The 27,040-nt window shown below is 50.0% G+C and overlaps 1 protein-coding gene across 9 annotated transcripts; it reads right to left on the reverse strand.

Annotated features, from left to right (window-relative positions):
* PNPLA4 (patatin like phospholipase domain containing 4) lies at nt 1–26,665 on the reverse strand. Of its 9 annotated transcripts, none has more exons than XM_045089273.1 (9): nt 24,315–25,405; nt 23,437–23,947; nt 23,018–23,198; nt 22,033–22,204; nt 21,573–21,667; nt 21,270–21,405; nt 10,361–10,426; nt 990–1,142; nt 1–272 (listed from the first exon to the last, which is right to left on the reverse strand). In XM_045089273.1, exons 2-9 carry the CDS (start codon nt 23,438–23,440, stop codon nt 141–143), a joined length of 939 nt encoding a protein of 312 aa, XP_044945208.1. In that variant the 5' UTR covers nt 23,441–23,947; nt 24,315–25,405; the 3' UTR covers nt 1–140. The 9 variants fall into 9 exon arrangements, with proteins under 9 accessions (XP_044945208.1, XP_004768335.1, XP_004768334.1 ...); XM_004768278.3 differs by having other exon boundaries at nt 24,304–25,405; XM_004768277.3 differs by having other exon boundaries at nt 23,437–24,471; nt 25,263–25,401.
* Nucleotides 26,666–27,040: the final 375 nt, after the last annotated feature.

Consider the following 27,040-nt stretch of genomic DNA (forward strand, 5'->3'; position numbering starts at 1 on the left):
TAGGTTTGTGTTTTTTTGTTTTTTGTTTTGTTTTGTTTTTTTAATGATTTCATTAGAAACCTCCATCAACAACGATGTGGACAAAAATTTAAAAAAAAACAAACAGACGAGTATGCAGTCTTCTCTGCATTATATGCATTCTATTCAAACCAATTTTCTTTGAGGAGAAACCTAATGGCGTCATCAAAGCCAAGTTGATACAGGGATTCCATTTTCCTCTTGCATGGTGGGAAGAGGGCTTGGTTAAGCCTCACCAGGTTTGCCACGGACAGCTAGAAGAGAACAGATTGAAGGTAGAAGACAGCACAGGTTAACGGCACTGACGATTTCTTACCGTAGATATAAATTTGGGCTTTAGAAAATCAGTTGGAGAAAATGGAACTTTAAAAGGTCTAACTTTAGCCCTAGATGAGCTGCAGGTTTCTCAGCCCCGGCAGTGAGGATGTTTGGGGCCAGACACTTGGCTGTTGTGGGGGCTGCGTGCTGATTCGTAGCGCTCACCCCTATGTACCGGATGCCAGCAGCACCCCCAGAGGAGACAACCACCCATGTCCCCTACCCGTAACATCGCCTCCTGTCCACAACCACTGGGAGTGGAGGGGAGGGAGCCCATATTTTACCTAAGTTATTCAGTTGAGCTCCAAAGCTTTTGTCCCATATTTTGCCACACTTAACAATCATTTTTAAACAAATGAGCTGATTTAAAATTGCACTGAAAACCTGCCGTATGTTCTCTGTCCTGAGGAAGAGAAGAAAAACAGAGCTTTCCCCAAACAGATAATACAGAGTGAAAGGCTTGTGCACTCACAGTGCGTAGGTTCCCCGGGCCCATGGGCATGGGTGACATGACCTGTGTTGTCGACTAGTAAGAAACTATGGCCGAGAAGATGCCATTGGCATATAAAATTATCAATGAGTTTCCAACGTTTCGGAAGCGCGTGGCAGTTTTTAGGCGATTATCTGCAAATGTAATGGTGTCTCGGGCTCACCGTGACGTCCTGATTGGCGAGATTCACGTAGAGGTCCAGCTGTCCTTTGTCCTGTGGGGAGATGTCCAGGCGTCCGCTGAAGGGTGAGATGGTCACTGTCCGGCCGACGGGAAGGATGGGCAGGCTGTTCGTGAGGCCTCCATCCACCCACGTCTGTGGAAACAAAGACCCCTCGTCAGCGCACGCCAACGTCACGGCGCCTACGAAGAGGAGCACAGACTTTCCAACAGGGAAATTTCCTTCTCCTCGAATCCGTGCCCTGGAAATGCTCTTAAATTACCACCAATCATCACCCATCAGATGGCTGATTTCTGTACAAGTCCGTGCACACATACCATTTACCTATATAATGAGAACCTCACAGAATCGGGAAGCCTCTCCAGCTGCTTATTAATTTTGTAAAACATTTTATTTATTCATGAGAGACAGAAAGATGGAAGCAGGGGCAGTGGGTGAGGCCGACTCCCCCGTGGCCAGGGAGCCCGATGTGGGACTTGATCCCAGGACTCAGGGATCAGGACCTGAGCCGAAGGCAGACTGAGCCCCCTAGGCACCCCTTCTCTAGTTGTTTAAAAGCTTTAGCTGGATTATTGTCCATAAGGAGTACCTAAATGTTTATAATAGTGCATAACACAAGAAGCCATGGAATAAGCTTGGGATGCATCATTAAGTCAAAGTGGAAAGCCACCTTCACAGCTGGTACTGCGTAGACCATCCACCATCACAGGACATTCTGGGTCTATTACAGGCAGTAGAAACTGGCATTTCCTGTCGCAAACTTAAAGGCAAGCTGAGCAACCAGAAATCCTTCTATTTCTAAAGTGGCACCCGTTCTTCAAGACAGGAGGTTTCAAAGCCAGAAATAATGGGAAGTATGACATTTATAACAAAACAAAACGACACAACAAACGCTATTGAACTCCGAAGAGGTTCTGTGTTTTCAGACCCCAATCCAAACGGGACAGATAGGCAGAGCAGGTAAGAAAAGCTTCCAGAAGCTCCTGGATAACTATGTTAGGAAAAAGGACACAGAAACAGAAATCCTTATGCTACCCATTTCAAAGCAAGTGAACGGACAGCATTGACATCTTCGGGTCTAACAACAGACACGCAGACACACACAACAGAAGTACAAATTCTCCAGGTTGTATCTGTGATGGAAATAACCTTCAGTTGACAGGGAAAAAACACAGTCTGATCACGGCTGAAAACCCCTTTGAACAGAACCTTGAGTGGAGAATTCTGCTACGCTGTTTCCCCTGAACATTTGGAATGCGACGTAGGAAAACCCAAGCTGTTCTGTTCAGCACAAAGGCAGTGCTAGGAGAGAGAAACGAGTTAATACAAAATGCCCTGAACTTGGTTAAAACATACATTCGTTTTGTTCTAAGGTATCTCTGTGTGTGTGTGTGTGTGTGTGTGTGTGTGTCTGTTTTACTCCTTTTTATCGGTAAAGCTAGTGAATGATCAGTCCCTGTACAGTTCACAATGGCTTCGCCCAGCCACTAACTCCCCCCGCCGCCCCGCCAGAGGGAATAAAAGTAGATCCATGAAAAGGGAAAGCATGTTGAAAATTTGTGCATTTTGGTGTCGGAGAAAACAGAAGTAGAGTGGATGATAATACACCAACCTGTGTAACTTGCATATTGTTGCTCTTTCTAACAGAACATAACAGACATCACCATGTAATTACGTTCTATGTCTCATATAGACACATTCGTGTGTGTGTGTGTGTTCAACACACCCGTGTTCCCATGTGTTTGTGTCTACATATGCTTAAAAACACAGTTCAAAATAAGGGAGATTTGCAGTGAGGAGCCCCCCAAATTCTGCTTCCGTGCCTCCTGGTCCCAAAGCCTCCATTTGTTTTTCTGATTGCTTTGGGCATGGATACGGATTTCTGGCATATGTTCATAGCTAGAGAGGGGGAGAGGAAGAAAAAAAAACCTTCCAAAATCATCGTTCATATTCTCAATAGACTATATCACCAGTGATCGAAAAGTCTGGGTAGTTTTCATCAAGCGAAATTAGAAATATGTACGGTGTGTCATATGGGCTCATCTGACGCGCTCCACTTAACGGAAGGGAGGCTCATCAGGGCGCAGAATGCTCTCATTTACCACAGGGCTAATGACTGCCGTCTCCGGGAACTGAAAATTAGTTCTCCGAATTTTCCTCACTCTCGTTAGCTTATTCTGATTGGATAAATGATGGTGGAAAACGTATAGCTTATCCAATGTCTTGATTAGATTTGCAGTATCACCAGCTCCGCTAGAACCGTCCTCGGTACCAGCTCAGGTTCTCCAAGAGCTCTGGACTGGGTTCCTGATTTACACTCTCAGGAGCTGTATTGTTCCCAAAACCACGCATTCCTGCAGGCATGCGGATTCTAGCAGCATCTCTAGAAACAACGGTTACAGCAGGAAACGTTCCTCACCCCCAAATTAAAAGTGGAGATCTTCTATATCTAGCGTGCTCTGGTTTACAAGCCTGCACTTACATGCCGCTGTCCGTGAATTCGTGGGCAGTTTGCCACAGGTTTCTGCAAGTCCCTTCATCCTTAACCCCTTGTGGGAAGCATTCCGCAAGGCGGTAACTACCGCCATGAGCTTCTGTGATTCCGGAATCTTCTTTGGGGAGAGAAGCAAACTGTGCTGGTGCTTCCCGTGATGGCTTGGTACCACTTCTAAAGGCACAGGGGTAACTGTCCCATCCACACAGGGCAGGTTATGACGTGGCAGGACGTGTCCAAGTTTGCCTGACACACGGATGTGCTCGGGAACAGATGAGGAACATGCCCCGAGATTCATAAACTCAGACAATTCTTGGTCCATACCTAAAGGGCGAAAAGCTAAGGAAGGCATCTCTCTTCTAAGGGCCTGTGAATTCATTCTGCAGGGACCTCAGCACATCTGATGTGGACACGGATGAGATACAGATGTTCGTGAGCAACACGGGATGCAGGGCTGAACTGTCTTCAGGGGTTTTGTTCAGAAAGCAAGTGAGTTCAGAATTCTTTGTCAGGAGAATGAACGCGAAGTTGAAAGCTAGAATTACTGGAAGTGCCATGGCACAGGGCCTCACGGTTTAGGAAACCAACCCCCTGTATGACTTGGTTTATCTTCGAGAATGCCGGCAGATGGGTAGGTCATGCTCGTATCCTCAGTTTTCCCGTCTTACAGGAGAGGAGACGGAGGCTTGCAGGGTTCGTCACGCTAGGTTGCTGCTAGCGTGCTTTTGTAAATAAAGTTTTATTGGCATACAGGCGCGCCCTGTAGTTTACGTTTTGCTGTTGCTGCTTTCCCACGGCAACAGCAAAGCTGAGCGCCCGGGTCAGCAGAGCCTGCCTGCCCCACCGTGCCGCGAGTATCTCCTCGCGGGCGCCTTCTGGAAATTCTGTGCACCGCCGTCCTGCGGAGTAGGCACGCGGGAGGTGGGCGGCGGGTCCCCTCACTTGCACGCTTCCTTCTCGCACACGATCAAACAGCCCCGGAGATCAGATCCGTTTCCGGAAGGGGCATCAACTAAGTCCTGACGAATCACTCTGCATTTGCAGGCCTGTCTGATCTTGTGTGATACAGAGGAAGAATCGTTATGTCCAAGAGAACATGCTCGGTCCTTGCGTCTCAGAATGGAGGCTGTGAGGAGAGACAGAGAGACGAGGAGAGGCCTGGTCTCCGCGACATGGGTCAGAATCTCCCATCTGAAGTGAAGAAACACAAGTGGGAAGGAGAGACCGACGAACTTTCCTCAAGAAAAGGGAGACGGCTGAAAATAAATAAGAAATTTCGGAAGAGGTGGAACAACCCTGCTACTATTTTACTAAAGATTACTGGTACATTGTGTTAATTTTGGAGCTTTTCATTTTTTAGTTAAAAGATGGGGACATTCAATTTTGAGAAAACACGGAGTGTTACATCAAAAATATTCCCTGGAAGACTAATAATGTGTTTTTTCAAAAGGACCATGCAAAAAATTTCAGAATGTTGCTGAAAAAATAAGGTCTTCTCTTTCCGATGAAGTGAGAATCGATGCGCAGATTTCCATCCTGCCTGGTGGCTGGTGACCAAGCCTTTGAGGGGACTGAGCCACCTACCCGTGGGAAATGTCTAATCATAAAGAAATAGAAGCCTAAGGTCTGTAGTAACGATTTTATACAAATACACAGTGACGTAGACTATGCCACAGCTCTCCTTCCCACAAATGTCAATAATGAAAGAGTTAATAATCCGTAGCCCATGAAAAATGCTCAATAGACCAGAAGAAGTCAATGTTAAATTTTCTTCATATAAGTCAAAATATTCCCTGAATTCTATTTCAGACAACGAATAAACAACAAGACCCCCCAGAATTCTGAAGCTTTTCTTGAGATGTGCATCTGTCAGCTCTAGGGATGCTCTTATTCTGTTATTCTGACATTTTAGTCACTTGCCAGTCACAGTGCCATCTCTTAGAAACAAAACAACTTGCTAGTCCAGAGCTCCTCTTGAAAATGCTCATTTGTGTTCCAAACTGATGGCAAGAACCTGTGAAGACGTGGCCTGACAGCATGCATGTCCGGAGGCCATACGTAACGATAGAAACGTCATTAGTAAAAAACACAAGTCTGACCTTCAGTGTGTGTGCATTCTCCGTGTATTCAGCTGTAAATGACTCCCTACCATAAATAAGGTTTTGAAAATGCTCTTGAAAGATGAAGCCAGGAAAAGCTACAAGAACTTTTTTGTTGTTGTTTTTTACGATTTTGTTTATTTATTTTAGAGAGAGAGCGAGAGCGCTCTCAAACTGGGAGAGGGGCAAGCAGAGCGAGAATCAGACTCCCTGCGGAGTAGGGACCCTGAACTGGGGCTCCATCCCAGGATGCTGGGATCATGGCCTGAGCCAAAGACAGATGCTTAACCGACTGAGCCACCCAGGCGTTCCTATGAGGAGTTATTTTTTTAAAAAATTAGGTTAAAGGAAATAGAGGTCATTCCACTTCAAACAGCTGGTGGACAGGTTCGGAAGGAAATAGACTGTTAGTCAAGCGAATCCTCAGTGTTAACAAAAGTATGACACTTTTAAGTGATTAATAATTGATTTTTAAAATATCAACATTCAGTCCACAAATATATATTAATGAAATCCACGATGTTCAATACGTCATTTCTCCCAGATGTAGAACAAGGAGGTCTGTGCGTTGCTTGGGGCCGGCAGGAGCAGAGTCTGCATGTGGCCTTCTTGGTCTCTGCCACACGGGCACTGCTCTGTGTCCCAAGCCTCGACGACGGCCCCAGTGAAGTCGTCCGTTCCCTCTGCCCTCACTGTGGGCACAACCTCCCTTGCTTCCGAGAAACCACCTCAGCAAACACCCCATTCAAGACCCGAGTTCCACAAAAACTTTAAAACCTGGAACTCGAGAGATCAGCCTGATGGAAATTTTTCTGTAATTTAAATCCTAGGAAGAGCTCACACCCACAGCAGGACACTGTGTTTAAAGCACACATCCCATTTCCTTGAAAATGGAACAGTTCTGGAAAATAACTTGGCCTAGAAACCCTCTAACACTGTGGGAGGCTGTCAGGCTGATGGAGAGTCCAAGATGAGCACAGAGCGAGGCTGCCCTGTTGTTTGGGGTCTGCGTCAATGGACGAGATCTCTGAGGGCACTGTCTGTCCTTGGCTACATGCCCTTTCCTCTTGGTGGACATCAGTAAACCACCAAGGAAAACCGAACGCTGTCAGAAGGCATCAAAATTAAGTAGTTATCATGTGTCTACTATGCACAGATGCAGGTCATCAGGAAGACCTTGTCCTCCTGCCCAAGGTCAAGGGCCTCAGCACTGGTCTCCATCCTTTTCCCGGCCTGGAGGCCGCATCCCCTGCTGCAGAGCTGCGGCTGGGCTTCCACAGCCATGTCCAAGCGCTCAGTCACGTAAGGGGAAACGCAGCTGAGAACAGCTGACCCTTTTAACCACTGCTCGTCGTCAGCTCACAAACCGAAGACGCAGGAAGATGGAGGGAGATAAGCCGAGGGAGATGGAGGGGCACACTACGCCAACTGGGGCAAGAGGCACGGACGGCAGAGACACAGTGGTTGGGGATCCTCCTGGGAAGGCTGCCCCCTTAGTAGCTAGGTGGCCTCGGGGAAGTAACCAAACATCTCTGCATCTGCATATCCTCATCTTTAGATACCAGGGAGTAATCCTTTCTGTTGCCGCTGACAACAACCAGTCACAGCACAAGTTTTACTTCCTTTTCTGGGAAAGAGAAAATGCACGGTGGTGTGCTACAGGTGGCCTCCCCAAATCATTTAGGGCCTTTCTAGCTCACTCTGTGGCCATCTCCAGGCGGTGATTTCTCCGACCTCATGATCCACAACAGCTGCAGTGGTTCCAGTCATTGCATCAAGGTTCCAGGCAGCAGGAAGTAAACCGAGTTAGGTCCCTCTGTAATTCAGCTTATCTGTCTGGCCTGCACTTAGATGTATAGCCACAGCTGGTGATAAGGGAAGCCAGGAAATGTGGCCTTTTAAGCACAGTCCTCCAGGTCCAGCCAAGAGCTGTGACTCCGTTGTAAGGAAGGAAAGAAAAGTTGATGGTGCAGAAAAATAGAAGCCTCTCCCACCTGCCCCTGCTTCGTGATACTCTTACCAATACTTCAACGGGCAAGTGTTGAGCATGGTCTCAGGGACAATGTCTGGGACTCGGCTGTGCGGTCCGCTCGAGTCCATCCGCCCTTTCTGAAGTTCCCACCTGGTTATCGTCACGTGCTGTATGGACATCCGCCCTGCCCAGTCACCACCTCTGAGTCCTTGATCACACTGACAGCTCTCCTGATTGGACTCCCGCACCCCCCTTTCATAATGCATAATCTGGAAAACACCTTACCATGGTTATTATAAATTGAAGCTCTGAAGTAAAACGATGACATTTCAGATCATTATAAAATTAACGTTCCTAAGATAGAGTTGATTTTGATGGTATCTGTGTTCAAAATTTACAGCTAAAAGTAAATATGAATTTTTACTCTTATAGCAAGAAAGAAAAGGCTAACTTACTTTAAGTCAACTAATTATGTAACGTCCAATACCTTCCTAACAAAATTTTAGATGACAACGTAGCCCACGCTCCTTGGGAACTGGATCTCCCTGCTTTCATGCGCTGAAGTTTAAATCATTTTATGTTGCTCTTAAAAAAATGTATCTTTTGTTTCTAACCAGTCACAGAGAGGGCTTGAGCCTTCTGTACGTACCGTATGCATACTGCTAATCAACAGAGTTCGAGTCACAGTAACGGTCACACTTAGCCTCTGCCTCTTAGTACCTCCATGGCCTTCCCAGTTACTTAATGTCTCTGTCCCTCGCTCTCCTTCCCCGTCCCTTTAGACAGCCGTCCTGGGGCAGAGCAACTGGGGCCCACCATTGAGCAGGGAGCAAAGGACTGGAAAGCCCAGGAGAGCGCCAAGAAAGAAAACCACGAGGACTCGCGAGATCAGAACCCACACAGGTTCCCAGTCACGCCAGGTGAGAGATCCGTACACATGCTTCCTTCTGTGCGGCGACCGTGCTGGGCCCTCAGAGTGAGTGCGTGAACGGACGAATGAATGAATGACGGATAGCAAGCGTTTTTCACGTACCCACTAGAGACTAAGTACATATTACATACATCATGAACCAATAAAACGCGTGGCCTTTATTCTCCCACAAGTATGTGCCTGATCTTGGGTGTTAAATCGGTAACTGTATTTGAGGGCACCCTGGGGTCTCAGTGGGTTAAGCGTCTGCCTTCGGCTCAGGTCATGATCTCAGGGTCCTGGGATGGAGCCCCGCATTGGGCTCTCTGCTCAGTGTGGAGTCGGCTTCCTCCTCTTTCTTCCCTTGCTCATGCAGGCTCTCTCTTTCTCAAAAATAAATAAAATCTTAGGAAAGATACTGTATTTAACTCTACAATATGTATCTTTGGTATGTGTTAAATGGATGCTGTATTTGATTAGAAATACAGATCTCTGTTATGTGCTAAGTTGATAGTGCATTTGATTATAAAATAATTATAAAATAATTATCAATTATAATATAATTATAAATTATTTCTGGTATGTGTCAAAGAGATGGTGTATGTGACCATAAACACTTAACCCTTATAAGTGTTAAAATGATACTGTGTTTGATTACAAACATGTATCTCTGGCACCTGTAGTTAGTGTATTTCATTGTAAGGAGCTAGTGTATTTCATTAGAAAATTGTATCTCTGGGGGCACCTGGGTGGCTCAGTGGGTTAAGCCGCTGCCTTCGGCTCAGAACATGATCTCGGGGTCCTGGGATCGAGTCCCACATCGGGCTCTCTGCTCAAGGGGAGCCTGCTTCCCTTCCTCTCTCTCTGCCTGCCTCTCTGGCTACTTGTGATCTCTCTCTCTCTCTCTCTCTGTCAAATAAATAAATAAATATTAAAAAAAAATTGTATCTCTGGCCGTGTTCCATGATAGCATGTCTGATTATAGGAGTGGGTCCCTGTGCAGGAGCGGGGCAGGTAGGACCGTAAAGGAGCTGCTAAAATACCTTCCCTTGAGGTGCCTGGGGGCTCAGTCGGGCGTGTGGCTGCCTTGGGCTTGGGTCATGATCCCAGGGACCTGGGGAGGAGCCCCGCATCACATCTAGCCCCTGCTCTGCAGGGACTTTGCTTCTCCCTCTGCCCGTCCCCCCGACTCCTGTTCATGCGCTCTCTCTCTCTCTCTCCTTCTGTCCTTCTCTCTCAAATAAATAACTGAAATCTTTCTAAACAATGAAAAGAAACCCCCTCCCCATAGTGCTGACCAGGAGCAGATTGCAGGGGGTGAGCCCGTGGGTGCTCACCTCTCGTCGCCTCCCCTCCCCAGACCCGCTACAGCCGTCAAGGGCAGCCCTATGCAGCGCAGACCGTCTGACAAGGGCCTGGGTAAGTGACAGGCCTGGCAGGGGAGGGGGTTGCTCCCCAGTGTGGGGCTCCTGTGTGGCGGACCGAGGGGACAGGGCTCCAGCTTTGGTCAGGTGGGTAGGATATGGGGGGCCCTGATGCTTCTTCCTGACAGCGCAGTTCTGCTAACAGAAGGAGCGCTGAATGGGACTTAATTTTTTTTTTTTAAAGTCTTTCAGTCTTTTTTTAGAACAAGGAATGAAGCTTTTAATCAAATGAAAAGAGAAGCTCCCTGATCATTCTGAATCTCGACATCCCGACTGTAAGGTCCCAAGGCCCCTGTACTTGATTTTTTTTTTCCTGTTGCAAACAAAAGTATTATGAAAAAAAATCATATAAGCTGATCTGGAACTACCAGAATCATGATAACATCGGATCCCCTGAAGGAAACCTGGGACTGCAGGAGTCACGGGTAATTCACCGGTTACGAGCGACCGTCACCTGTCCTCTGTACTCCACCGGTTTCAGTCCCGCGTAAATGGGCACGAAGCTACTGGCCAACAGCACCTACGTGAACAAAATAAAGAAACACCTCATAAATGTTGGCATTCGCATGCATCCAACAGATTTGATAGATTGACTCTAAAATGTGGAATTTTAAAAAAACAGAACATCATCCGGGAAGACATGACGTGAGTTCCGTGTATCTCCAGGGCACACAGGACACTGAACTGGAAGATGGCACGTTCCGTATCGGAGACGACCTTGGAGGGACACGGACAGTTCAATGTTCTGCGGCTCCGCGGGCTTCACGCGAGGAAGATCGGGATTTGAATTACAGACAATGGAGTCCCTCCCACAGTAAACTCCGGGTAAGGCTCCGTTCTTGAGTAAGTCCTCATGAGCTAGTCACAGCGCGTGAGCTCAGACTAAAAATCATTCTAACATTGCACCCGTGTGGTCCCGGCTGGCTCAGTCCGTACAGCCTGAGTCTTTGTCTTGGGCTCATGAGTTTGGGGCCCACACTAGTAGCAGAGTTTACTTAAAAAAAAAAAAACAAAAAAAACCCAAGAAAGTCAGGGGCCCTTGTGTTCTTGTATTTTTCCGAGGAGCGGACCGCTCTGGTTTTCACAGCAGAGACCAGCCTGCGGCGTGGGGGTGTTCTAATTTGTCACAGGATGTTGTTAAGGGGAGCGAGACATTTCGTGGGCTAACAACACGGTCCGGAGACGTAATGAGGCAGTGGCAGGTACGGACCCAATTATCTTTTATCTTCCTTTGGGAAAGTCAAAAAAGGTTGCCCTTGAAAATATTACCATTTCTTCCAACGGAAGAAGCTGGGCATTGGGAACCTTTGACATGTACGTGTTTTATTTTCCAGTATAGTTTCCAGATCTCTACTGTTCTGTTTGGTAGACAGAAGACACTGAACATTTAAGCTATAATCTTCCAGTTAGTAAGCGACGATGGTATGGCTGTTCACTGTGAAGGATTTCCTGAGATTTGGGGGCGGGGCATATAGTATTCAGAAATGGGTTATGGCCCCAAAACTGATGTGTAAATCAAGTATGTAGAATTGTTGAGAACTCAGAGGCCATTTCCTCCAAAGAAACGGTATTGTAGGTATGTTTTCTGAGGTTAACTCCCAAAGGTCAATTTATTCTGAACTGTGAGTAAACAAAAGATCTGCCACAGCTGAAGCCCACTCGGGCCTCCATCCTGTCCTGCAAGCTGGCCCAGGATTCCCTAGCTATGCAACGGCTCCTGCTGGCTCCTCGCCGCCCAAAGCTGCCGAAGGGAAAGGCTGTGTGTCTCCTGCACCGTCAGTCAGCCCTTCCCAGGGTTGATCCTCGACAGATGGCCGTTGTCATCTCCCCTCCCCCTCTGGTGCTTCCCCGCCAGTCTGACCCACAGGAGAAATGAGGCTTCTCCCGTGTGGTTGGGGGCACGTCGAGGACAGACAGAGAGGGCCTCACAGCACCGGGCTCCTGCCAGGGGGCCCAGAAGCATGTAGGGCGTCAGATTTGTGTGGTCGCAAATTCACTGGTACCCTAGCACAACGGAAGGACTCCAGCGGGAATGGGGGGAGGGAATGACACGGGTCACACACCTCCGTGGTCCCAGGCTGCTGCTGGGTGCCGGAAGAGCTACCTAGTTAGTGCAGAAAGAAAAGCCAGGTATCAAGGACTGCGGGATGTGGAATGCAGGGCATCAAACCAAAGCACCAGGGCAACCTCGCGTGAGATGGGTGCCCGGTCTGCAGAGAAGAGTGAGTGTCGACAGGCCCGTCGTGACGCATTCCTCTCGGCACGAGTGGCCCAGCGTGCAAAGCAGCAAAGCAGGAGGGGGCGCGCGCTCTGCCTTGGTGGGACAGTGCCTCCCAAGCCCGCGGGGGACGACAGGACAGAGGCCAACCTCCTGAGTTCCAAAGCATCAGCAGTTGGGTGCTTTTCAGAGAAAGGCCATTCAGCGTGCGGGCCCTGCGTTCGCCCTGACTAAATCTGGCTCTGCCAGCCATCGGCTACTCCTTTCAAAAAACAATTACAGACCCTCGGTATGTTTTGTGGGCACACTGTGGCCACTTAATGACGTTATTTGGCAAAACGCCCCATCGCACTGTGGCAATAACGGACACAGTTTGTGGATCGCGCGCGTACTGGGAAATGGCACTACTTAACGCTCTTTAAAGAACCGAAGGCGCTCTGTAAGCATAGTGATTTATTTCATTATGCTGCATAATTATATCTGCCCTGCAAAAAACCAAAAAACAAAAAACAATCACTACCATTAGAATCAGAATTATGTGTATTTCCTCCCCCACCCCGTGTCAGAGTATAATGTGAAGTTCAGAAGTTAATGCTTGGAACACTTTTGCGGCATTTGGTTGAAAAATACTATTCAATTACTTTCCTACAGATAAGAACAGTTCCCGTCCTCGCTGATAGGGAGAGCTCACCCAATGGGAAGATGCCTGCCGCTCCTCTAAATCAATGTATTTACTCTGCCATCCATCACTTGCCTTGACATACGCTGCTGGTTCGTGGGTCAAACTATGTTTGGTGGGAAAATTAGCTTCCACAGTTAAGAACAAAGTGGCTTTTCTTATTCCTGTGCGGTCCGCTTCTGGCCATTTTATGGCAAGCAAAGAGGATTTGCTAAGGAAAGAGACAAGCGCTCATATTCTTAGGCGGGAGGCGCACACGCGTCCTTCTGCTGTGTCTTACCGCGTCGTTTTTCCAGGGAGAGTTTTCTCAGTCTCAGGCCCTGGAGAGCAGAGGTTCTTAGCAAAGGGAGGGAGTGTCTTCATTTAGCGATGTCTGGAGACAGTACTGTATGTCACGTGTGTGTGTGTGTGTGTGTGTGTGTGTGTGTGTTGGGAGGGTGGTAGGTACTACTGGCGTCCAGTGGGGAGAGCCCACAGATCCTTCTACACATGCTGTTGTGCACAGGACACCCACCACAGAGAAGCAGAGGACCCCAATATCAGGGGTGCCGTAGCTAACAACCCTGAGGCAGAAACTGGAGTCTGGCCATTCACGGCCCGTCCCAGGGCCCCGCGCCTTAAGCGATGCGTGGATTTGCTTTGTCTCCTTCTTACTAAATACACAATGATGAAGATAAGTCAGTCACTTCCTGAGGCAACTGTGTCAACGTTGCCAAGTGCATATGCAATCCACGTTCTGACGAGCTCTTTTCATTTCACATTTTATAGAAAAGGGGTGTTTAGAAAATTATGTGGCCTGGCTTCCTCGGAGAATAAATTCCCCACAAGTTCCGTTTATGCCTGAAGTTTGCGGCGGAGTTTAATGAGGATCTGGCTGTTTATTCAGAACCTGCTGGCGTAGTTGAAATGCAAAGACGGATTCAAATTTATCTTCCCCGGTCTTCTCAAGAAAAGGACCATCTTAAATTCAGGCCTTACTTCACCTTCAGAAGGCTCCATGGGAGAAGATCTTGCTATCAGAGCATTCTCGCTATGTGCGCAGAAATCTAGAACATCCTAGCAACGGAGACAGAGTTGTTCTTCTTAAGGGGGACACGGGGGAAAAGCCTTTCTGGGAATACAGATCAGGGAGCTTTCACTTGGGTGAAAAGACCAGCTCAGACCACTCATGTCCATCAGCTTGAAACCTGAAGAACTCAGTGACTGATCCTAATTCAGACAAGTGGCCGGCACCAGCGCTCCACGGCACGGATAATTTCAACATAATTTCTGCTAGCTGTGCAAGTGACTTACGAGTTTCTTATAAACAAAGGATTTACCTCCCTAATCACACTTGGCTGAAGGCTAATATTAAAATGTGCTTGGATTTCCTGATCGCATCTTTCCTTGCGAAGACAAATAGCGCAGACATCAGGCGATAATGTGTAAAGGGGCTCGCAAGGAAAGGACTTGACACAGACCCATGGCACACAGGAAAAGAGTCAGAAGAGCCAGGGTCCCTGAGTTGGTAGGTACTCAAAGGACCTGAGGAAGCACTTCCATGGACGTGATCTCCGCCTCAGACTGTGGGATAGATGGCACAGCGTGGATTCCAACTTACAAAGAAACCAAGGGACGGAGAAGTTGTGCCAACGATCCCCAAGAGACCAAGGGATAGAGAAGTTCTGGCAATGATCCCCAAGAGACCAAGGGATGGAGAAGTTCTGGCAATGATCCCCAAGAGACCAAGGGATAGAGAAGTTCTGGCAATGATCCCCAAGAGACCAAGGGATGGAGAAGTTCTGGCAATGATCCCCAAGAGACCAAGGGATGGAGAAGTTCTGGCAATGATCCCCAAGAGACCAAGGGATGGAGAAGTTCTGGCAATGATCCCCAAGAGACCAAGGGATGGAGAAGTTCTGGCAATGATCCCCAAGAGACCAAGGGATAGAGAAGTTCTGCCAATGATCCCCAAGAGACCAAGGGATGGAGAAGTTCTGGCAATGATCCCCAAGAGACCAAGGGATGGAGAAGTTCTGGCAATGATCCCCAAGAGACCAAGGGATGGAGAAGTTCTGCCAATGATCCCCAAGAGACCAAGGGATGGAGAAGTTCTGGCAATGATCCCCAAGAGACCAAGGGATAGAGAAGTTCTGCCAATGATCCCCAAGAGACCAAGGGATGGAGAAGTTCTGGCAATGATCCCCAAGAGACCAAGGGATAGAGAAGTTCTGCCAATGATCCCCAAGAGACCAAGGGATAGAGAAGTTCTGGCAACGATCCCCAAGAGACCAAGGAACGAAGATGTTGTACCAATGATCCAATCACACTCCACGCAACACAAGGGCTAAGCTCTTCCATCACCAAAGCACCATTGCCTCTGCAAAATGGGGCCTCGATTTGGTACTCATCTGTCGAAAACAACCGACCCACAGCCATAAATGATCAGCGGACTTCATCCTCCAAGGGAACACTATTTTCATCCGCCCCTCAACTCACTCCCCTCCCCCGAAAAAAGTGCAGCAACCAAAATGAGTCTCTCTGGTTGAGGAGAACAAAAAGTGAGGCCTTTGCAGGAGGGGGGCCTCTTGGGGCTCTGGTCTAACTGTATAAAGGGATTCTCCGGGGTGGGGGGTTCATCTCCTCCTTGTGTGGTAGCCAGATCACATGATTCTCCCTTTCTTGGCTCAGTCACAACAGGGGAGCAGGGGCGGACTTGACAGAAGTAAATTCTGGACAAAATAATATGTGAAGACCACATGCCTGCCTTGCAGTGGGAGAGAATGGGGCGGAAACACCACCGCTACCAGCCCTGACGGTCTCAGTCTTATCCAGGCTGCTCTAACAAAATACTATAAACTGCGGGACTTACAAACAACACCACAGTTCTGGGGACGGTAGAGCCCAAGAACCCAGCCTCAGCAGGTCTGGTGTCTGGTGAGAGCCCACTTCCCATCTTCTTCACTGTGTCCTCTTGTGACCGAAGGGGCAAGAATGCTCTCTGGGATCTCTTTATAAGGTAAGGATGCTCTTCCCGTTCATGAGCGTTCTGTCCTCGTAATCTCGTCATCTCCCAAAGGCCCGACCTGCTAATACCATCTCGTGGGGGTTAGGTTCAACCCACACTTTGGTGATAGAAACATTCAAAACATAGCATTCCACTCCTGGCTCCCCCGAATTCATGTCCTCCTTTTGTGCAAAATCCATTCGATCCCTCCCAACAGCCCCCAAAAGGTCTTCATTTGTTCTAGCAGCAACTCAAAGTTTAAAGTTCCAAGTCTCCCTGAAATGTCATCTCAGTCAACCCCGGCGAGCCCCGAGGTACCCTCCATGCGGAGGCAATCTGCTCTCCCGCTGTGAGCCTGTGAGATCCCGGTGTTCTGTGCTTCTAAACTCAGCGGTGAGGAGGCACAGGATAGACATTCCCCTTCCAAAAGGGAGAACTAGGGAAGCGGAAGGAGGGGACACGTTCAGAGCAGGTCCGAAGTGCAAGGGGTTAAACGCCCTTCGACCTTCAGTCTGGACGATAATCGTCCTTGGTGTGCCGTGCGGCCTCCAGGCCCATGGCGGCGGGTCCTGCCCCGGATGCTCTGCTGGGCGGGGGAGGTGCCCCACCTCTGAGTGTCCTGCCAGAAGCTCCCCAGAGCTTTCCTCGTGTCTGGGGTCTCCACGCCCATGGCTCCGAGCGGAGGAGGGTTGTCCGGTGAGTGGAGAGCGTGTGTCTCTAGTCGTCCTTGTACTCTGGGCTTCTCCGGAGAGGGGCAGCCCTGAGGACGTCTGCAGTGGCTCATGGGTCATACTTCCATCGTCGTGGACAGTCGCTGTGGCTTCTCGCTGGGTGGCCGGCCGCCTCCTCATCACGTGGCCGTGGGCCGCCCCTTCCAGCTCCGTTCTGAAGACGTAGTCCCTGTTCGGGAAGGACAGGCTGAGAACGGGCCAAGTCTTTCAGCTCGACCTTGCTTTTGATAAGAGATTCCACCTCGAAGGCCTTTCTCGCTTCTTGCATTTCACACAAGCAGGCAAGAGACGCCAGGCAGCATCTTCAACACTCTGCTTAGACTGCAGCCTCGTCAAATACCCATTCTTATCTCTCGCAGATTCCATCTTCCAGAAAACACTGGAAGCCTTCACGGATCCCCCACAGGAGGGAGGGCCTTTAGTCCAGTGTCCAGGACCACGTCCGTGTTTCTGTCGGAGACCTCATGACCCCCAGTCCTACCGCCATTCCGCTCATGGGCCCTTCGGGAGTCCCTGAGAAGACGAGGCTGTCTCTGCAGCTCACGTCTCTCTTGTGCAAGTCCTCTGCACACGTGCCTCTCAAGGTCCCCTCACGGTGTCGTGGGCTCTTTCCAGCACGCGCCTCTCCCAGCCTCTGTCCGCTACCCGCTTCACAGCGCCCCCACGTCTCAGTGCCGCTTTTCTTAGTCCCTCTGGGATGCTGCTGCAAAACACAGACGCGTGGCTTCCAAACAACAGGGACTGATTCTTCATGTTGCTAGACGCTAGGACGTCCAAGGTCACGGTGCCAGCATATTCCATGCCTGCAGACAGCCTGCTTCTCACCATGTCCTCCCAAGGCAGAAAGATCTTTGGACCACATAATTGGTCAACACAAGTTCTAAGAGAATATTCAGCGATCATTGCAGATATCAGAGGAAAGACTGACCTTTTATGCAAAAATAAGCGAAGTTGATACAATTTCAGTGGGAGTCCTCACACAAGAGCACATTTATAAAAGGAAGCCAGTGGTCAAGGGATGCAAAATCCTATGCCAAAAGGTGGTAAAACCAGGTAATGATCCATTTCCCGAGATACTGTACAGGTAGGTCAGCCCACTAGTCATGAGCACAGAGGATAAGGTAGGGGCAGGAGGACCACTTGGGCAGGAAAGACTGACTCCCGCTCCGCAGAGAGCCGGCTGGCACACTTGACATCTCATGACCGGCTCATACCGGCATGCCGACCAGTCACGCGTGTGGCTTAGCACCTGACCTGTTTACTACTTGCTGAATACGGGCTGTGACCAACAGCCAGAAACGCGCTTCTGCTTGCTTTATTCATTGTTCTCCCTGGTAACACAGGTTGGGTTATTGCGTCCATCTCACAGCTGGGAAAACTGCGGCTTGAACATCATTCGCGCTGGAGGGCACCGTCAGGAAGTGACAGACCTAGATGCGGTACTGAGAGACGCACATAAAACACGCAGTAGTGCAGAAGACCACCCACGCGCAGACGTGCACACACAAAGGACTGGACACACGTACACATATATACATGTGCACACACGCTTTAACATATAGAGACAGCCCGTTTGGAATTAAAGGTGGCCGTCACCTGGTGGGTAATGAAGAGCCCAGCGTTAAGAAAAAAATAAAAACACTAGTTAGAAAAGGAATAAACAAGTTAATGATAAAACGGGAATAAAATGCAACTTGCTGGTTGGAATCCGTAGTACTCAGTACTCCCGGCTCCTTCACCAGCGGCCAACGGACACCTGACGTCCTCTACCCTCTGGTTTTCGTCTCCGTCTCTCGGCCTCTGTCAGCGTTTGTCTCTCTCACCTCCAGAATCTCCGAACACTGGGAAGGACACCCAAGGCTGTGTGCGGAGGGCCAGGTGTGCAAAGCTGCCAAGAGACCCAAGTGCGCACCGTGGTGCTGCTTCCCCGCTTGGCTCCGGGGCCTCCCGTCTCCCCCGGAGGGAGGGAGCGGAAGGGCCGGCAGGCGGCTTGCTCCGGACCCTCCCCACTGCCCGAGGCGGTCAGCACGGCCAGCCTGCCGCGTGGCTCCTCACTGGCCATCCGCCCCTGGCCTCCTCGCTGCTCAGAGCACAGAAGCTCACGATGTCCCCGCCACGAGGGAGTCTGCTCTCTTTCCTCTCTATGCCTTCTCCTCTCAGTCCCCACCCGGTCTTACTGTGGAACTAACTGCTCGTATTCCTGGGACGGGTCTCCGACATGTCCTAGCCACTGCCTGCCGTCAAGGATCCGTCCATCCTTCCAATTTCTAGTTCTGAAAAAGGTTAGCGCATTCTGCTCAATGTTTAAAATGCTTCTTGTATAACCTAGGATAACTGTTAATTATTCAATTATTCTCCTTACAAGATATTACACATTTGTGTCAACCGTTTCTCTTCCGTTCAGTGAACTCAAGTAATTACACCAATTCTCTGAATAGTTATTATCCAAAACAAAGGAAATTGGAAAAAAAAAATCATGTTTACTTACTGCAGTAGTTTGCTATTGCTGCTGTAACAAATTACTACAAACTTAGAGGCTCAAAATAACAAACACAAGTCTCTAACTACATAGTCTCGAGATCAGCTGTCTCGTGCAGCTACAACCTAGGTATCTGCAGGCCTGCATTCACTCCGAGAGGCTGTAGGGGACAGTGCTTCCTGCTGGGGCACTTAAGTCCCCTTTGTTTTGCTGGCCGTCAGAGGGGACGGCCCACAGCGCCCACTTCCTCTGTGCTCTACCAGCCTGAGAGCTGGGAACTGCAAACGTGCCTGGCATCCAGGAACGATCTCCATTTCCAAGGACTTACGGATTTATTTGGACCCACCCAGATAATCCAGGGTCATCTCACCATTTCAGGATCTTTACCTCGATCATGTCTACAAAATGCTTTTTGCCGTGGGAGGTGGCATGTCCACAGGTGCCAGAGATTACGGAGTGGACATCTCTGGAGGCCACGATTCAGCCAAGCACATTGTCATATGAAAGGAAGTGAGAGTGGGCTAGTAGATCCCGCACGGGATGTCACCGAGCAGAACGCTGGACAGCTGGTCGGTGGTCGCAGCCGGGCCACTGACCAGCTCAGTCATTTTGTAAAGATCCCTCAACATGTAGGATCCGGATGCTTCCTTCTTTTTCTTTCTTCTCTTTTTTTAAGTAGGTTGCACCTCCATTGTGGATCTCAGTGTGGGGCCTGAACTCACAGCCATGATCAAGAGTTGGATGCTACAGGCTCCTGGATGGCTGAGTTGGTTAAGGGACTGCCTTTGGCTCAGGTCATGGTCTCGGGGTCCTGGGATCAAGCCCCGCATCGGGCTCCCTGCTCAGTGGGGAGCCTGCTTCTCCTTGTCTCTGCTCATGCTCTCTGCTGTCTCTCTCAGATTAAAAAAATAAATCTTAAAAAAAAAATAGTTGGATGCTTTATCCGCCAAGCTACCCAGGCACCCCTTCGTTTGTTCCCAGGGAGGCCACTGTCACAGATGCCAGCTCATTCATCTACCTACCCATTCCCATTGTCAGGCACGGGGGCTGTCACAATGGACAAAACAGAGCAACCGCTGCCCGCTGGGAGCTTACACTCATGGGAGGAAAGACTGGCGATAAACACCGAGTATGTAAGGCAGTAAACGACACAGCACATGAACGGTGACAGTAAGTCAGGAGGGTTACAGCTTGCACGTCTATACCGGATTCGCAAAGTGCCTATTTTCTGCGATGGAGAGACTGTTCATTTGTAAGTGCAAGAGTGGCTTAGTCAGCACACCGAGTAAAAGTATTCTAATCTATGAAGTCACAAAGTGATTTGACTTGTCAGTTCAGCATTTCAGATTACATCATTCACACGGTGGAACTCCAACCGTTAGACTCGACAGTAAAAATCAATGCGTTTATCACGTAATTCGGGCAGAAGTTTCCCCACTTAGCCTCAATCCATCGCCCACCGCTGTGTCCAAACACGCATTCTTCACATGGTGTGAAGCCGGCCGTGACTCCCACCAAAGGGAAAACAGAGAAAAAACGGCCCGGCTTTTGTAAGAAAAGTGCACTCTTTCCAATTTACAAATATTTGATGTATTACCTTAGCAAGCACAGTGTTATTTGCACCTGTAGCCAAAGTATTTCCCAGAGATGATAAATTCGCAACCGAGCAACTTTCCAATGTGTCCGGGTAGAAAAAGCATGAAAACGGAATGGGAAGGTGAAACGGAACGTCAGATGGGGACATCAAGAGACCCAGGGTCCAGAATGCCTCCCACAGCCGGTCGGTATGACCCTGGTCATACCGTCACGTAAAATCTCTCCACCCGTATCCTCTCTTTAAAAGAAGACAGCAGTCAAAGGGCAGGAATCACAGCTGCCCTCCCTGATGTACAGACGGCCTGCGCAGGACTGAGTAAGACCGCACAGGAACGAAGTCTTCCAGGAACGGGGAGATCCCAGCGACGTCATGCAAGGCACTGAGTACCACTGTGCTCCCCGGCCGCACAGGCGACCCGCCTCCCAGGGGCTCGTGGGTGAACAGCAATCACGGGGAAAGCAGGGACCCAGTACGGGACGTCTCCGGGGCCTCCGAGGTGGCCTCTGAGGGACGCCAGTTAAGCCACTCACCACCCCCATCATTGATCGAGCCCTCATCGTGTCGCAGGCGTGATAGGAAACCTTCCTTCTAAAGAACACGGTGATGCCCATGGCCTGGGGGAAGGAATTAAGTCCTTGCTGAATCCCTCAGCCGTGAGATGCGGCTGTGTTACCTTAATGAGGTCCTCCCTGGAGCGAAAGCTGGACACCAGGTAATTTTCTCTGGTTTTGGTGTTGGTGATGGATACGTGCAGGCGGCTGTGGGCCAGCTCATGAGCGTTGGAAGGGAGAATCCGCTCCATTCCGCTTCTAAAGGAGAAAAAGTGGCCTGCGTTACTCACCTTGAATTATTGAACGCCTTGTAAATATTTTAGAAGGGAGAACGCTGCCCCGAGCGAGCCGCAGTTTACACAGAGTGTCCTCAGCCGTCTGTCCGCACGCGCTTTGAGGGAAATGGTCTCTATTCATGTATGTACCTTAGTCGGGCCATGAAATCGTAGCCGGGTGTCACTGCCCCAAAAGACTGCCTTCGGGTTTCTTCGGCAAACTCGTAGGTAAATTCATTACATTCCTGAGAAAGAAAACAAATACATGAACCTCTGATTTGTAGAGAAAGAGAAAATTCCTTCTTTTTCCAGAATTCTCTGGCCATCCCACAAGGCGCCTGGAGCCCACATCTTCTAAACCCAACACTCAGCCCTCGGCGTCCCTTTCCTTCACAGCTGCGTGAGTCCACACCCGACCCGTCCTCACCCCACTATGCTTAGTCCCCCGGCAAGCTATGCGACTCCCAAATCCAGTCCCCCCCCCTTTCTTTTTAAACCATCTCGAAGGGCTTTGCCCACATCTGGGAAATACTTGACGGCTCAGTTCTGATTCTCATTTAGCACGTGTCTTTAGCACAACTGACCCCCTCTCCCATGGCAATTCTGTGACCTCTGACACAGTCTGATGGCAGCGGTTCTGATTACTAAGGACGATAGCGGTGACCCAGAGAGGAGTCGTGACGATGATCGGTCTTGGGTATTGGGAGCCTCCGAGTGGTGAGGAGGGTGGACACGTACTGTGCTGGGACTCCCTGATGCAGATTCTGGAAGCTCTTGTAACCCTGGGAGGTGGATATAATACCCCACTTGACGAGTCAGAAGACCAAGGCCTGGGAAGATTAAACATCTTTCCCAACAGCTCATCAAAACTCATCCAGAGTTAGGGGTCTGAATCCAGGCCTCTCTTTCCTTTATTAACTCCCGCACAACACAACCTGTATTGCGCCCTCGGCACTGGGGCTCGGGTACAATGAAGTACCAAGAGGTCCTGCCCCCATGAGACCGAGGACTGCCTCGTGTGTAGATCCAAGAACACGACGAGGGGGCCTTGAAAGTGCAATAAACCGAATCAAGCTCCCCTCCCCCAACGATGGCTACATTCTAGTCTCTGGATCCTGTGACGGTTTCCTTACAGGACCAAAGGGATGTTGCAGAAGTGAGTGAAAGATTTTGAGACGGGAGGTTATTCTGGCTTATCCAGGCGAGTCCGGGGTCATCGCAAGGACCCCTGTAAGTGAAAGAGAGAGGCTCGAGTGTCACAGCCAGAGACGGAGACGGGAAGACGCTGCGCTTCAGGCTTAAAGACGGAAGAAGGGCCACGCGCGCAGGCATGCAGGCTGCCCGCAGAAACCGTAAAGGGCAAGGAAACAGATTCTCCTCCGGAGCCCCCAGGGGTGAGCACTGCCTGGCTGAGAATTTGGTTTTAGCCCAGGGAGACCCTTCCAGAATATGACCTCCAGAAATCTAAGACGATAATTGTGTGTTGTTTTAAGCCACGGAGTTTGTGGTCATTCAGTGTAAAGAGCAAGAGAGATACTACACAGTGGGCGTCAGCCAAGGCTTCCCTCCAGGGAGACAGCTAGGCTAAGACCTACCATTGAGGAGGAGCGGGATTGGAGATGGGGCAGAAGAGGAAGACTGGCAGGGGCAGCTGGGAGCACGAGCCGGCAAGGGCCACTGGCCTGAAAGTCCGCAAGCCACTGGAGAACCAAGTCGCAGGGGCTCCCCGGAGGCAGCCCAAGAAGTCTGGATCCTGTCCTAAGTCCAAACAGAGCCCTGTGGGTGGCAGGGGAGGGGAGGGGGAGTAAGAGCCGGATTTGTGTTTGTGAGGTGGTGGTTTCTGGTCGTGAGTGGACACAGGGCTGCTGTCGGGACGCTGCCCCCAAGATGTGTGCTCCTTCTACCAGGCCACACTGCCCACTTAATGTGCTTTCTTGTATTCATTTTACTCACACACACACACACACACACAATCCCCTGACCGCACTGGAACCTGATTAAGCAACGGACTTACTCATCTTTGTGCTCTCTGCTGTATGTCTCACACCGCGCCTTGCAGATTACGGGCTGACAAAAGGCCGGCAGCACTGAGCTGTTCCATACGGACGTCTAAATTTGCCTGCCTCCCAAAATACATCCGGCATCAGGTGCTCCTCTTAATTATACATGCATAAACTCAGAACTAGATTAATTACTCACGTATTTGTCACAACACCGCAAAGCTCGAGGAACCATCCGCAAGAGCTGAGCTAACACGGATGTGAGTAAGTAGAAAACAGTTTGCTAAAAAAACTCAAAGCAATGGTGTATTTCAGATGCTAACAACAAAAGAAATAAAATAAACTTAAGTCAATGGGCTGAAAATTTATTTTGACAAAGGAGAAATGAGGATCGTGCAGGTAAAGACGCAGAATCATTTCATACCTTCCAGTGTGAGCACCCCGTACGTCCTGCTCCTTTACGCACCCAAGAGCCCACCCAATCTCACCCACACAGCTAGACAGTACAGCAGGGTCTTGGATTCACTGAAAAAAGATACAAGAACAGGTAATCTGGCTTGAATATGATATCAAGTCTCAGATCCAAAGGAACCATCTGTGTCTGAACACCACAGATTGTCAGTTAAGTGGCTATATCGTGGCAGTATTTCTGAGTCACGTTACTTGTTAATCACACTTAATACAGTTCTAAATCTGAAGATTGAAAACCAAATCTGTTCAAGTGCAAAGCTGAGGATTTGCCCCACGTCAAGGAAAGATGGCACTGAGGAGAACACAACCCCTTCGGTGTCCCTGGCCTCAAGAGTTCTGGAAAGGAACTAGCTTGCAAATCCAGCTCCTATGGTCCTGCTAGCTTGGGGGTGGGGGGGTTGTGTTCACACCTTACGTCTACCTTCACTGCTTTCAGGTTCTCGTTCTGTGCGATCTGTACGGCACCGCATCCGTTCTCTGGTTTCCCAGAACGCAACGTGCAGAGACAGGAAGAAAACCCAAGTGGGTTCTTGTAGGACTGGCTTCAAATCCAGTGTTTCCTACGTAAGCAGCTCATCCTAGGTGATGAGAACAAGAGTCTGAAGGTTTCAAGTTTTGTAGTTTTGACATTTTAAATGGGACTTAAATTTATGCTCGGGCACACACGTGTTCATTATTGAGTTGTTGTTCAAAGCCACTAGAGTGTGTAAGTCACGAGTGAATAGGATTTTCGGCACCTCTAGAAGAAGACAGTTCTCCCAGTCAGCAAATGCAGGATTGCTGTCTAGAAGCAGAAAGCATTTTTACAACATAGATGGCATTCAGTGGAATACCTAATGAAGGTTAATCTTCATTACTTCTGGAGAGACTGCTTAGAATTCACAGATTTTTAACCGGGAGAATGAAAAATAAAATCTCTCCATCATTCTGATGAATAGAAATTCTTGGTCTACATTTTCCTTTAGACACCTGTTTGTAAACGGGAGGGAACAAAGCATTATCGGCCCTGTGTTCCGGGTCTTGAAAACAGGGCTGGTTGTTCTCATGATGAGATAAAGAAGACATATCCTTTGCTTGAACGAAACAGAGAGCTGGGACCTTAAGACTAAATAGACACCCAAGGTGGGCGGGGGGGGGGGGGGGGTGAGGGGGAGGCATTTTATTTCCTTGTCTCATTTCAGAAATAATCTTTCCCAAATCCAAGAGACAGGTGCATAATGATTAATTTTTGAAAGAAAACTCTTAACCTTTTGTGTTAGCCAGGCAAAGGATTATTTCTCTGCAGCTCACTTGGTGGGGGTAGCCTTCATGTCGGTGTCCGGGTGTTAGTTTGCTGGTGAGGAATGCAGCCCGGTTACAAGTTCATTACCTCGATTTTTTCTGGTGCGGTCAGCAGCACGGAAGCCACCAAGGATCCCGCAGAAGCCCCTGCAAAGGCCTTGACAGCCTTCAGGAGCTTCTGGCCGTGTCTACAAAGTGCAGATGCTGCCCCCAAGTGGTAAATGCCCAGGAATCCGCATGCTGCAAAGGACAAGTTGATGTGCTTCATTCTAGCTGCAAAAAAATTAAAATTAAAATTAAAAATTAAAAATCCCCCAAACAAAAACAAACAAACAGAAAAGGCTGTCAGCCCGTACAGTTTATTGCACATGCTGTGTTGTCTCATGCCTCATCCTTCCAAGATTTTGTTTTAATACAAATGTTCTGTGCTCCACACAGTACCGTCCGTGAAAATCTCATTCAATATCAACATGTTCAAGGAAACTTTTTTTTTAAACCCTCTCATCTTGGCCCAATACAGCTGTATTAATATTAAAAAAGGGCAGTGCCCTATGTCCTCATCACATAGACTGTGCAAATCAGCTATTTGATGCACCTGGCGAGAAACCGATCACTAGGTTACATGTGGCAGGCCTCTGGTGTTTTTGTTGTTGATGAGGTTTTTTGAACTTCTTGGGGGACGGCTACTGTTGGGAAGGTGGATTGCCACACAGTAGCGAGTTGCAAACAAAGTAGCAAGTTGCAAACACGCGAGCTCGCGGCGAGTGCATCACCGCATCTCAGAAGCCCCTGCCTCCCTGGCCCCACGCTCGCGTTGCAGGCACCCGTGTGGATAGTGAAGGACCCCCAAACTCAAAGGAACACACAACAATGATGCCCCGGTTCTCGAGACAGACAGAGGTCACGGCCGGCAAGGGCACTGGAAGGCCCCGAGGCAGGTTATTCGCGGCAGGCGCCCACTCGTGATCAGTCAAACGATGCAAGTGTTTTCCCGGAGGCTCCGTGGGCCCGAGGGGCCCAGGTGCACGCCATCGCGCAGCCGCAGAGCGGCTCACCTGCCCCCTCGCCCCCACCCCTCCCCCACGCCGGGGCGCTCAGCCCGGGCCTCGAGTCCGGGGGCCTTAAGACGTTCGTTGGGCTCGGGAGTAGCCGAGCCCCGGTTTGGGTTTCGTTTGGGCAGAGTGGACTGGAGTGGGGGCGCTCAGCGTCCAGGCGGCAGCACGCGCAGGCCCCGCATCCCTCTGGGGGCCTGGGGACCTGGTGGGGGGGGCGGGGGTCGCCGCCGCACCAACCCGGGGGCCGCAGAACGGCTGCGGCCCGCCCACCTCCGGGAGAGACCTGTGCGGACCAGAGCCCGCCCCGTGCCCGCCCAGCGCTCCGCCCTACCAATGCATCTCTGAGGCACCTCCATGTTGAAAGCACCCCCCAACCCGGAAGGCGGAGCCGCGCCGTCACTCAACAAGGCTCCGCCAATCAGAGCGGCCCTACGCTCGCGGAGGGCCTGCCCAGGAAGGTCTCGCGGAACAGAGTCGGGGGCGGGCCTAGCGGCGCGGGACTGCGACGTCATCAAGCCGACGCCCACCGCATTTAAGCCACCGGGTTCAAGATGGCGCCGCACATTCGGACGCTTGACCCCGGTGTCCGGGGCGCGGGTAATGGGCACCGGTGTCATCTCGCGCCCTGCTGTGTGGGATACGCGGCGATGCGCTTTCGTGCGCCCGCGCGTCTTAGCGGCACCTGCGGGCGGGCCCGTCACTTGCGAGGTTGCTCGCCCCGAACGGCCCTCGTTGGCGGCGCCCCGGAAGCGCTTGTCCCTGCTGGCGTCGCTGCCCCGGAAGTGGTTCTCCCCTTGTTTGCCTCACTCTG

This window comes from Mustela putorius, unplaced genomic scaffold (assembly GCF_011764305.1).
Source record: "Mustela putorius furo isolate JIRA1106 unplaced genomic scaffold, ASM1176430v1.1 tig00003836_pilon_pilon_pilon, whole genome shotgun sequence".
Classification (NCBI taxonomy): Eukaryota; Metazoa; Chordata; class Mammalia; order Carnivora; family Mustelidae; genus Mustela; species Mustela putorius.

Bases quoted from the DNA above. Each gene is read 5' to 3' on its own strand.
- PNPLA4 (XM_045089273.1), bottom strand. The intron at 21,668-22,032 runs GTCACAGAATTG...TTTCTTTCTCAG, and splicing joins GCCATCAGACTGTGTCAGAG to GAATGTAATGAATTTACCTA. The intron at 21,406-21,572 runs GTACATACATGA...TTTCTCCTTTAG, and splicing joins GATTTCATGGCCCGACTAAG to AAGCGGAATGGAGCGGATTC.